Source organism: Psammomys obesus, unplaced genomic scaffold, assembly GCF_907164565.1.
Source record: "Psammomys obesus unplaced genomic scaffold, mPsaObe1.curated_primary_1811, whole genome shotgun sequence".
Taxonomy (NCBI): domain Eukaryota; kingdom Metazoa; phylum Chordata; class Mammalia; order Rodentia; family Muridae; genus Psammomys; species Psammomys obesus.
In genome coordinates, this window is record NW_026596079.1 from 4,607,173 (window position 1) to 4,619,761 (window position 12,589).

Consider the following 12,589-nt stretch of genomic DNA (forward strand, 5'->3'; position numbering starts at 1 on the left):
GACTAACAGATTTCTATTTCCCCTTTCAGGGTTTACCTGGAGAGCTTGGCTTCCCTGGAAAACCTGGGCCTGCTGGGCATGTGGTGAGTTGTTTTTAGCTCTTCTTTTGCTTGGCCCCTTACTGACCTTTACTGCCCCATGTCAGGAATAGCCAGACATTAGTCCCTGGCTCCGGGGTTCTCTCCCAGAACTGATGAGGCCTTCTGAAGCCCCCACGTTTGCAGCAGAGCATGAGGTTGGGGAGGGCTGGTTCTCCTTTCTCTTCTGCTGTCTCCTGAGACTGCCTCCCCACTTGCCCCAGCCACCCTTGTTCTTGTTTCCGAAGAAACATGCACAAAGTTTCTCCAACTAAAATGTAACAACTTGTTCTTGAGGGATACCTAAAGGGTTACATTTCTGAACAATGTTTCTCTCTTTTACATGGAGAATACTTTGGCATTTCAAGGGCCTTCTGGTTTCTTCTAAGCCCTAGGAATCAGCTAGCTTTAATGTCGCAGGAAAGCTATGCAACTGAAGGTAGACATGTTACCTTGGCATGTCAGTGCAAGCCTCTTTAGACATACTGATGGAGTGGCCTGGGGACAGTCAGTCACCCTGAAACCAGGTGCTGCATTGGCCTGATGCCCTAAAACCCAAGGAGCCTACTTTACTCTGAGGGATTTATTTATGACAAGCTCCTTGTAGAGTAAAGGCTAGGGCCTGGATGGGGCCTCTGGATACTGCAGAACACCAACACACAGATCTCCATTCTATGTGGGTCACAGGACCCTTTGTAGACATAGATAAAAGAGTTGGGAGATAGGACTAGAGGTTGATGCCAGCCTCCAACTGAAGCTCTGTTGCTTCTCAAAGCACATCAGCCATCAAGCCGGTGCTGTAGTGCATGCTCAGGGAAATGAGTGTGAACCTGGAGGAACACCAGGCGACATTCCTTAGGCACAGTCAGCTGCAGTAAGTACATAAGTTGTCAGGGCCCTGTGGCAGCTCAAACTCACCAACCTTCTGAGGCAGTGAGTTTATCTGAAAGTGTGCTCATAGATCTGAGCATGATGACATGCACTTGTGATTCCAGGATTAGAGAGGCAGAGACAGGAGAATTGCTGTGAATTCTAAGTTATCCTGGGCTATACAGCTGGACTCTAACTCAGAACAGAAAACAAAATGTTCAGATGATCACCAACAGTCAGAAGAGGGAAGGGATTGTGGAGAAAACATTTTTTAAAGGGGCATTATGGTTTTACCAAGATGAGGCTATGGCTCAGCTCAAGCTTTGGACTTTGATCTTTCTTGGTCATTGCCATTATTCCACTGATAACAAGTGGTCCCTTCTCCTGTGGCCATGATGGTCAGCAGACCTACTCCATGCAGAGGGAACTCTCCTTTTGCTTACTGCCAAAGGAATAAACTTCTGCAAACTTCCAAAGCTAGAAAATTCTCATTTAGAAGAGAGAGCAGGGTCAATTTTTAAAGGCCATAAAAATTTAAGGTAACATGTAGTGCATACTTATAAATACAGCTTGTAATATTCTGAGTGTTGCTGTGAGTTCAAGGTTAGGATGGTCTACATAAAGAGTACTGGGTCAGCTAGGGCTGTACAGTGATAATCCCCTTTTTAAATAAAGAGCAAAAACAAACAAAAAAGTTGACTTAACATTCATACATACCAAGAAATAGCCCCTGATGAGGCTGTAAGGAAGCCTGTTTCCCATCTGTCCTCAAGGGGAAGTGTGTTCCTGAAGATACATGACTTAAGGTCCCAAGAAATGGGGGCGATAAAACACCTTAGGTTTGGCCTGGGGTGGGAGGTCCTCATCTCCATCTCTGTGACCCCAGAAGATACTCTATCTTAGGTTTAGTGTAGGGACTTGCAGTTGTATCCAGGAGGCTCTGCAGGTCCCCATCACCATCTTTGTGACATCGGAGGCCACTCTGTCTTGGGATTCATTGTCTCATCTGGACCCAGTGGCTGGGATAGAATCTTAAGCTTGGAATGGAGAAAACACATTGAATCAGAAGATACAATGTGAAGCTCCTCAGAAATACAAGGCTGGGATGCCAGCCATGATGAAAGCTGGGGATTGGCTTCTCTGAGGAACAAGGGGAAAGGAAGATCTTGGTGGGGAAAAAAAAGAAACACTAAACCAGGAGATTTAGTAAATGAGTGCAGGATCAGTGTGGATGGTCCTGTCTCATGGGCCTCTTAGAAGCCAAGATTAGGAATAGAACACTATTGGTGTACTTTTTATCTACTTTATCGGTTTCTTATGCTTCTACCTCCATTATCCCTCCTAATACCTTCTAACACAGCAACACTAAGTAGAAGACAAGGTTAGTGAGAAGTGACATAGGTCTCTTTACTACTCCTGGCTGGTTAGGGTCATCTGCTTCTTTTGGGCAATAACAATCTCAGGCTATCTAGCAGTCCAGCAAAGCAGCAATAGCAAACACAGCAGAAGGGTGAACCAGCAACGGATGGGGAACAGCAGCCTTCTTCTTTCTTGGAGTCTCCAGTTCTCTCCTGGCTCTGGTAATTTATATCTTCTCCAAGTCCTCAGAATGCCACTAACCGAGCCACACAAGGCAGTTAGCAGCTGTGGATAAACTAAGGCTGTCCCATATCCCACACTTGGGATTAACACAAAAACACATTTACATAACATAGCTGAGTTTTTAAAGAAACCGGAATGTCCGCCACAGAAGGCTGTCTTTCCCCCTCATTCATCTGCATGTATAATAAATGAGCCAAGGCACAGACCAGAGGCTAGTAACTGTGTAGTCCTGGCAAAATGTAAGGAAAGCCTAGCTGGCAGAGACAAGTGCTTCTTGAGAAAGAAAGTGTCTGGAAAGTGGGTGAAACCATGCAGTCAGTCTAGCTGTAGAATCACCTCCTAGTTGGCAGTTTCCCTCAAGTCTTCCCTAGACTTTGTCTTCATTTTCTTTCTTTCCTTTCTTGGTCCAGGGGCCACCTGGAAAGGATGGGCTGAATGGACCACCAGGTCTGCCTGGCTCCAAGGTGGGTACTCTCAGGGTACCATGAGTTCGAGCATCAAGAACTGAAGAGGAAAGGAGATAACCTGGTTGTCGAGTTCTGAAATTAGTTAATTGCCTGGGCTTTGGACCAAGGCATAGTTGAAACGGTTGGTTTTACAATGTCAAATATAACAGAGTTCTACCAAAGCAACCCAGAAAGGCTCTGAAAGAGTTAAAATCAATCTGGAGAGATAAATCAATCATGGGAGGCTTCATTTTAAAAGTCTCCAGTGAAGATCATTTAAAAAAGTTATGAAGGGGAGATTCAAAGGTTGGATTCCAAGAAATAGAAAATCAGATTCACACCTTAAATGTCTCAAGTGAGTAAATAGACAGACAATAGGATAATAGTCACATTTTTGAAAAAAATAAAAATAATATTTCATGTGAATGACAGTTTTGCCTGTGTGTATGCCTGTCCATATGTGTGTGCAGTGCCTCAGGGGTAAGAAGGGGATGTTGTTGGTCCCTAGTCCCCTGCAACTGGGATCTATGCCCTGCCACATGGGTTCTCAGGAACTACTGAGGTTCTTTACAAGAGCAACATGTGTTCTTTCTTAACCACTGGCCCACCTCTCCCACCCTTACAATGGATAATTTTAACAAATTTTATTCTTAAATTATAAGTTCAGATTTGCCCTTGTGTTCTGTGGCAGAACACACCCATAATTTTACACATCTGTAGAAAGTCTTACCACGAATGAAAATAAAACATATTTTTGTCTTTTGTAATCTGACCTATTCCATTTAATATAATGATCTGAAGTTCCATCCATTTTTCAGCAAGTGGCATAATTTTAGTCATCTCTTTGACCGAATGAAATTGACTCACGTGTATACACAGATGCACATTTTCTTGCTTCCAGTCATCTGTTGACAAGCACCTAGGCTGATTCCACAATTTGACTATTGTGAATGGTGCACTATCTTTGTGGTATGTTGATTTAGAATTCTTGGGATGCCTCCATTTAAGGCCATTTATATAAATATTTGCTCTTCTCTCTGGCTAACCAAGTACTTTGTATTTTCAAATAAAAAGGTAGTGCCACACTGTCTCTAGTCAAAATCTCTCAGAAGGGAAGGAGTTCCAGTTGTTTCCAATCACACACTTTAAGCAACAGAGCTGGGGAGTATGGGACATTGGAGGTGTCCTGCATTGAGAGAGCCACAGAGAATGAGAGTTCAGAACTATCTATACACAGGTGGCTATATTTCAGACCCATCCCAAGCCAGCTGTAGCTGTGTTCAACCAAGCTTGGTCCCTTCTGTCTTGACTCTGCATTTTTCTTCCCACAGGGAGAACCAGGGGACCCTGGGGAAGGTGGCGTGCCTGGAATGCCTGGACCTCGGGTATGACTCTCCCCATTCATCTTACATCTGTGCTTCCAGATGTGGTCGTGTGACCCCATCTGTGTATTTTATCTTATCTGGGTGTGCCATTGGGAGCCTCAAAAGAAGCATGTAGATAATTGGGACATGGCTAGCTAGCAGGCTTGGCAGCTCCATGGGGCTCCATCATGATACCCCGAGTCTCATCACAGCAGAGCCAAGGTCACCTCCTGTGGAAAGGTGGTATGGGATGGAGAGGTCCTGCTAAGGAGACCTGCTCCATACGGGAGGCACCAAGGAGAGCTTAGGACCTGGGGAAAAGACACCACATCTACTGACTGGTTTGTTCTGCTAGGGAGTGAGCAAGGGGACAGAGACATTTCTCATTCCCTCTTCCTCTTTTCTCTTGCCTGTATTTCTGTCTTTCCTTGGTTTTTCCTCCCATGACCTCTGGTGTCTGGGTCCCTTCTTAAATGTAGTGACAGAGAAGTCCTGCTGAGGACTGCAAATTCATCACGCACTGGGCTTCCAGCAGATGGAGCAGCAAGAGGCTTGCGTGGGCAAGCAGCCAGCGGTTGACAGGACACTGCCATGAATGTAAGACAGTCCAGTGCCTTGTAGTAATGGCTTTCACTCCATTTTTGGGAGTTTCTCACTGTGGACTTTCCTGACTGGCATAAGGTTCCTGCTTCCCAAAGTCATCAGCTCAGAGTCAGTTTAGCTGGTGTAGACAGTCAACACAGAAGAGAGGGGAGCTAGACCCTGGTGTGCGTTTGTGCATAATGCCAGCTTTTAGTATTGAGCGACGCTGTAGCCAGACAGACTGTGTCGGGAGAACTGATACTCCACCCGGCATCTGCTCTGTTCCTGCTTGGCAGTGTGTGGGCTGTTTAAGCACAGAGCCCGGCTCTTTCCCAGCTCTGGAGTGTCCCTTTCCCCTCCACACTCAAGAACAGTGTGGCTCCTGTGTGAAGACTTGCGATGGGAGCACTTAATAAGTCAGCCCAATTAGAGTGAGTGCTGTACAAATTAGCTGGTTCTGACAGGGACGGAGCCAGGGACCTTCCACCTGATAGTGGAAGGTCTATCAGGTCACCTCATTGATGGCCAAATTCAGGACGCACTTCAACAGCCTTCAGAGTTTCCAGCCACCCTCAGTTGCTTGCTCTCCCTTAGCACCTAGGATGCGGTTCATACAACAGATGTGGGGAGGCTGTGGCAGCTGGTTTCAAGGGGAAACTTCAGTGGTGAACAACTTGCACAGCTCTGCTTAGGAGGGTTCTTAGGAGACGTGCTGAAAACCCGAGAGTGTCGCTGGGTATTGTAGGGTGCATAGAGAATTCCCGAGGATGCTAACTCCATATGTTGGATCATTTCATGGGACCAGAGCTATAGTCTAAGATGGATGTGTACACTAAACAAACATTTGGTTTCTTCACCCAACTATCTTCCTTCTTTTACTTCCTCTCTTCCATATCTCCCTCCTCCTTTTCTACAACCTTTTCTTTGCCTCCCTTTCTAATAAGTGACGATTCCGCTGGCCTTCACAACCAGTTGATTTGGCACAGCTCTGGGAAAAATCCACATCATCAACTGGTTCAGCCTTTCATTCATGTGTCTACTCATCAGAAAACCATACTTCTTATGGATATCTATTCCAAAGCTTTTATCGATAGTGTGTAGATATTAAGCACAGATTGCCTCTGAAGGAATTAGTGATTTTTTTCCTTTCTTTTTTATTCTTTTTAACTTTTATTAGTTACACTTTGTATCCCCCATAAACCTCTCCCTCCTCCCCTCCTAGTCCAACCTTCCCTCCCGAAGAAGGGGGAGGGAATTAGTGATTTTTAAGACATACCATTAGAAATTAACCTGCCATGCACCTATTCTTGCAAGGGCCTCATGACACAGCAGCCGATAGCCTTGGAATGGGGCCTTTCTGATCCCGCCTCCCAAGTTAGCCTGACTGCACGATGCTAGTGGGAGCAATGTCTTAATTCTTTGGTATGCTATGACAAAATACTTCAGGCTACATCTTTTTAAACAACAGAAATTTATTGCTCACAGTTCTGGAGGCTGTGAAGTTCAAGGTCCAGGTAGTGGTAGACATTTTCTACTTTGTAGATGATCCATCCTTATATCTCTAGATGCTATGCCGACACCAGAGGTACAGGATAAGATGGACACTTAGAAGATAGCAGTCTCCATGACAGGATAGACCAGTGTTTTTGTTTTTTTGTTTGTTTTTTTGTAAAGACACTAATTCCATTCATGAGGAATCTATCCTCATGACTGATCATCTCCTGAAGGCTCCACCCCATAGTAACTCATTGAAGATTATGTCTTAACAGAAAATTTAAGGTGAGCATTAAGACCCCAGTAGAAACATCATGGATGAGAGTAAACTTGAGAGTGGACAAGAACTGGTGTGAGCCTCTTTAGGGCATGCTTTCTCCTAGAAGCCTGGGTATTTGACATTGTCTCCTAGAAAGCTCTCCCATTGCAACACAATAGGGAGAAGGAGAAGTTAAACTCTTCCCTGCTTCTGACACAGGGATGCCTGATTTTATAAAAGGACTGAACCCTGAGTCATAGGGACACATTCTGTACGAGCTTCTCCTTCATTGCTGAGCCCAGAGTGAGGCTTTGGTATTTGATGTGTCCTGAGACCTGGAGTTGGGGTGTATTCAAGGATTCCAGGTTTGGGATCCTTGTTGTTTTGAACTGCAAATGATGAGCAGATTCAGCATGCACAAACTCTGGTCCTGCTGAGAGTTGCTTCTTTGGGGGGAGCAGAAGACAGCATGAAGAAGCATGTGGGGGACAGTACGAGGTAATTCCTAATCTGCAGAAATAATGAACACGTTGGCTTCATGCTTCAGGGTCTCTGGGACTTAATGTTTGGTTTTAGAGAGCCAAGAGCTGTGGCTGGCAGGTACGATGGAAGTATGAGGCCAGCTGTCTAATGACAGCCATGTGTGAAGGTATGCATAGAAGATAATCGGACTTTGTTACTCCGTCCACAGGGTGAAGTTGGGGAGCGGGGCCTTGCAGGCCATCCTGGTGAGAAGGTTAGTGTGCTCATATATTTTTTTTTTAAATTTTTTACATTAATTACATTTTATTCACTTTGTATCCCAGCTGTAGCCCCCTCTCTCTTCTCCCAATTCTCCCTCCCTTATCTCCTTTCATGCCCCTCTCTAAGTCCACTGATAAGGGAAGTCCTCCTCCCTTTCCATCGGACCCTAGCTTATCAGGTCTCATCAGGACTGGCTTCATTATCCTCCTCTGTGGCCTGGCAAGGCTGCTCCTCCCTTGGGTGAGGGGAGGATCATAGAGCCAGCCACTGAGTTCATGTCAGAGACAGTCCCTGTTCCCCTTACTAGGGAACCCACTTGGACACTGTACTGCCACGGGCTACATCTGAGCAGGGGTTCTAGGTTATATTGATGAACGGTCCTTGGTTGGAGAATCAGTCTCAGAAAAGACCCCTGTGCCCAGATTGTATTTTTATCTTTTGTTTATTCTTTAATTAATGAATCATCATTGTGCATCATGTCTTAGATAAACATTTTTAAGTTACAAGAGGAATCATGCCTTTTGAAAGTTCATTTATTTCGTACCTTCATCTGTTTGATTGAGAGTTTTCACCTGGGCATCTGGTGCTGTGCTGAGATTAAAGCCCATTTAGGAGCCAAGAGAAACTGGGCATAATGGCTGTTGAGCAGTGTAGTGATGGAAGTGTGTCACCCTAAAGAGAGGGCTTAAAGATGCCAGGAAAGATGCTGAAGGTCTGACACTGTGGCTGAGTCCTAAAAGGGTGGAGGAGTTAGGTACCCAGAGAAGTAGGATGAGGATGCCTGAGAGGAAATGACCCAGACAAAAAGAAACCTGGGGTATCCCAAAACAGATTCTCTAGAATTTCCCTTTTGGCAAGGCTCTACTTTCCATGTGACTAAGCTTGAAATCTGTGAGGAGATGAAAACATGTGACCCAGAACCTCTCTCACAGAGAAAACTTCTAACTGGTACCTACTGGCTTTATTTGCGTAGGGAGAAGTTGGCCTTCCTGGTGCTCCAGGCTTCCCAGGACCTCGTGGAGAGAAAGGGGACCAGGTGAGTGTGACTGCCTCTTGCCAGCATGGCCGCTGTGCTCGCGCTCAAGGAAAGAGAACCTTCTGGAACCTTAGACCCTTGGGATGAGGTGATGATTTTGAGTGGGAGAATAGAATAATTCCTGGTATTGTGCAAGAAGCTAAGAATCTAGAGTCCTTAAGCAGTAATGAAAGGACAATGGCTGAAAGACATTCTGGGAAGTGTGGGCACCTTCAGAGGAAAAGGCATGTGAGAGTTGGCTGCCTTTACAGCTTCCTTGGAGTTAGGTTTCACTGTGGCCATCCTACAGAGAGGAGGAGGTTCTAATGCTTTTTAATGTATCCTTTACTTTAGGGAGAAAAAGGTGAAATGGGACTTCCTGGGCTGAAAGGTGTCCGAGGTGAAAAGGTAACAGCTGCATGCTCTCATTATCACCAAAATTTTCCAGTTGTTGTTGGTGGGGGAATGAATGGAAGAAAAGGGAAGAGACAGGGAGAGGGACTGAGGAAGGGAGGAGAGGGGGAGAGAGAGAGAGAAGAGAGAGAACAGTGGAGGAAGGGAGACATGCAGGGGAGGGAATGGGAGGAAAAGGAGGAAGAGAGAGCGAAAGTCAGAGAGAGAAACTTCAGGTAGGGAGGGAAGAGGGAGAGAGAGAAAGGGAGAAAGGATAGAGTGTGGGGGGGGAGAGGTAGAGGGAGGAGGGAGAGTTTTGCAGGATATATTTATATTGTTCCAAGGCATATTTCTGAATAATCCTGACACAGGGAAGCATTGCTATTCTGCCTTAATGGTCTGTCAACACTGGCATGACATTTTTTCCCCCAGAAAGCTTCTGGCTAGATAGTAATCTTCCAATTTTTGGGGTAGTTTAGAATGTCATTGACCCAGAGCTCATACTTCTGATTAGTTGTTAAAGTCCTGCAGATTCAGTTCCTAGTGTCACAAGCTGCCGATTATGAGGGAAAGGGATTCATCCTCAGTGACCTCCAGGCCTGCTGTTAGAGGACCAGCTTCCTCACAGTGGGCCCACAGAATGATGACACATAGGACTGCCTTCTTGGGTCCAGGGGCCAATGAAACTCATAGGCCCATAGTCTCCTTCCTCCTGAAAGGTGTCTGCTTTCACAATGCACTTTCCACACTCTGGTTTTCAGCACACCTCCTGCTTTTCTCATTCCTTGACTCCAGCTATGTTGACAACATGGTCCTGGGTGAGGCGCCCCCCCCCCCCCGCCCAGTTTGCTGGTTTCCTGATGTCTATGAAAGAAATAGCTCTCACATCAATGGAGTAAGAGATGATTTATTCCAGAGAGGAATATGAGCAACCATGACCTGGGAACAGAGATTTAAGTCACCTCAAACACTGTGTTTCTCATGGGGTACTGGTTTCACAAGTGTTTAACAGAAACAGAACAAAGGAGGTCATAAATCAAAATACTTTAGTGGAGACATCAGATGGGTAGGTTACAGAGAAGTGGGGGAGCTCTGTTAGAGGCTCCAGAAGCTCTGTGATGACACTATTAGCTCCGGGGGTAGTGGAAGCTAGTGATGTGTTAATACATTAGGTAGGCAAGGAATAGCTCCTGCGATATTTCAACCTCTACTCTCTTTGAAATCCTAATCAGTTAATCAGCCATGGCATATTCTGGGAAAGGTGCTTGCTGTTTCTTTCCGGGAACTTTTGTTCAAACTTGGATTCTCAGAAATGCAATTTCTTTTAGAGATATTCTTTTCCAGAATGCAGAGGGTTAGGAAGACCACAAAGCTCTAATTGCTCTGCTTTGCATGCAGGCTTCTAAAGATTCTGGGTCATATTAGGCTCCCCTGGAGAGCTGGATAAGAATAAAACCAAACGAGACACTAAAGCAATGGTGCCCCCTTCTGACTGGCCTTGGCAAGGCCCTGCCTCAGCCGTGCCCTCTGTTGATTGTAGGCACTATTTCTTTTTTTAATTATTTTTAATTTGGGTTTCTTATACCTCTACCTCTCCTCTCCACTCCAGTCACTTCCAATACCCCAATACCAGGTAGGAGAGAAGGAAGGTTAATGGGGAGAGGGGGTGGAGTTCTCTTTGGCTACTTCCTGCTGGTTAGGGCTGTTGGGTTCCTTGGGGCAAGTCCAATCTTCCTTTCAGGAGATCTCCAACTTCTTGTCAAATAGCATCCATAGCCACCAGGAGCAGCCGAATTCTTTTTTCTTGGATCCCCTAACATTTTCTGGGTTCTGGCACTTATTTTCTCCAGAGTCCTCAGATTTAAACTAACTGCAGCTGGCAAGAGCCCCTCTCAGAACCCTCATGAGGCAAATAGTTTGCTGCTGTGGACAATCTCTATCAGCCCCATAGCCCACACCTGGGATTAAAAAAAAAAAAAAAAAAAAAAAAAAAAAAAAAAAAACAAGCAAACCATGTTTACATAACATATCGAGTTTTTAAAGACACCAGAACTTTCTACTATATTTGATCCATTTCCACCCCAGTCATTTTTGCACTCTAGCTAGCACCTTTCAACAGGGGGTGGTAATTCTTCCTGCTCCTCAAGAGCAGCTGAGGGCAGAAAACTCACAGAGAAACAGAATTGGAATCCAGACCTATCAATGTCAATCTTACCCCAAGCCCATGGCTTTCTGAAGTCATGCTTCTTCATCAGAGATGGAGAGTCATGCTGCCACCACCTTTCCCACTGGAAACCATTCTTCCTGCACAGCTCTGGGGATGAGGAAGGAGACCACTGCCAAAGGCATCCTGTGTCCTCTGCTTTGGACAGTTCTTCCTGCCTCTTTCCATTTGCATCCATTTGTCCCTTTGTCCACACCCCGGACTAGGACACACTGGTTTTGATCCCTTGGTATTATTAAATGTAAGGAAGTAGGGGTAGGCATATGATGGTCTTCCAGAAGAGGAACTTGCCCTGTCAGGGGAGACAGAGTGATGGATTATGCTGAGGGTCTGATAACGCTCTCTTCTGAGTTATCAGTCCAAGTGAAAATCTGGATTCTGAGTGTGAAACCCAGTGCCTGGCTGGCTGCCTGCCTCTGTTTGTACACCTGGACTGAGGCTTTTGTGTGCCGCTGTCTATATTGCAGAAACAAGGAGGAAACCATGTTACCAAATAACAAATCAGACTTAGACAAATACCACAGGCTTCCTCTCGTATGTGGCATCTAGAGTTTATAAAATGTGTGTGACACATATACAAGGACACAAAAATATATGTGACACTAAAATAAAGAGGGGCCTTTGGAAGAGGAAGGAGACCACCGGGAGTGTGGGGCGCAGAAGCAAAGTAAATCATATATAGTATATAAGCATATGAAAACGTCATTATGAAACCTATCATTTTGTATATAAAATATAAAACACTTTATGGACCTATCCACAGCAGTAAATCAGTTCACACACATGAGATACTTTAGAGTGTACCCTGTAACAGAAGAAGCAAGCCAGAGGAAACATCCTCTCTAGTACTTATGATATGATACAATTGGGCTTCGTGTTAAGCTGAATCAGCTCCCAAACTTGGGTTGTGCCCAAAAACAATCCTGGTATATGTGGGTATAGGAGAGTGCCGTGCCTTCTGAGGGTACGGGACAGCTATGGGGGTGTCTCTAAGGGAGCTGGACTTCAGTGTGGCCATTAGCTAAGGGGCATGTGTGGGAGCATGTGCTCTAACTAGCTTTGATGGCAACAGTGGAAACAACTTCAGTATGCCCGTTGTTATTACAAAATGCTGCAGTGGTGCAGGCTACCTAAATAACCTGTAGACACATGGGTCGGTGTAGATACTTTGAAATATACACATTTGAGATAGTGTATAATTTAGAATGCACGTGTGTATCCCAACCCTTTCCCCGCCTAACCATAATCTATCGAAGCCTGTACAGGGAGGGTGATCCGGCTCTCTGAGGGACGTGTTATTATAGATCATTCCTGGCATAAGCAGAATTAACAGGATTGAGGTTATATATTTTTTCATTTTTTTCCCCTAGGGTGAGGTTGGTCCAGCAGGCCCCCCTGGCTTACCTGGAAGTGTAAGTTGCTTTGATTCTCATCTTCTTTCCTCCTCTGGATTCCTAAGGCCATTGGATTCACACACACACACACACACACACACACACACACACACACACACACACAC

At 45.3% G+C, this 12,589-nt stretch overlaps 1 protein-coding gene across 1 annotated transcript in view; it reads left to right on the top strand.

The window, feature by feature from the left end:
• Nucleotides 1-12,589, top strand: part of Col22a1 (collagen type XXII alpha 1 chain) — a 211,613-nt gene that overhangs the window by 95,020 nt on the left and 104,004 nt on the right. Inside the window, exons 24-30 of the mRNA XM_055626482.1 lie at nt 30-83; nt 2,960-3,013; nt 4,327-4,380; nt 7,386-7,430; nt 8,412-8,474; nt 8,808-8,861; nt 12,441-12,482. Coding sequence (XP_055482457.1) covers nt 30-83; nt 2,960-3,013; nt 4,327-4,380; nt 7,386-7,430; nt 8,412-8,474; nt 8,808-8,861; nt 12,441-12,482 — 366 coding nt within the window. The remainder of the gene's footprint in view (nt 1-29; nt 84-2,959; nt 3,014-4,326; nt 4,381-7,385; nt 7,431-8,411; nt 8,475-8,807; nt 8,862-12,440; nt 12,483-12,589) is intronic.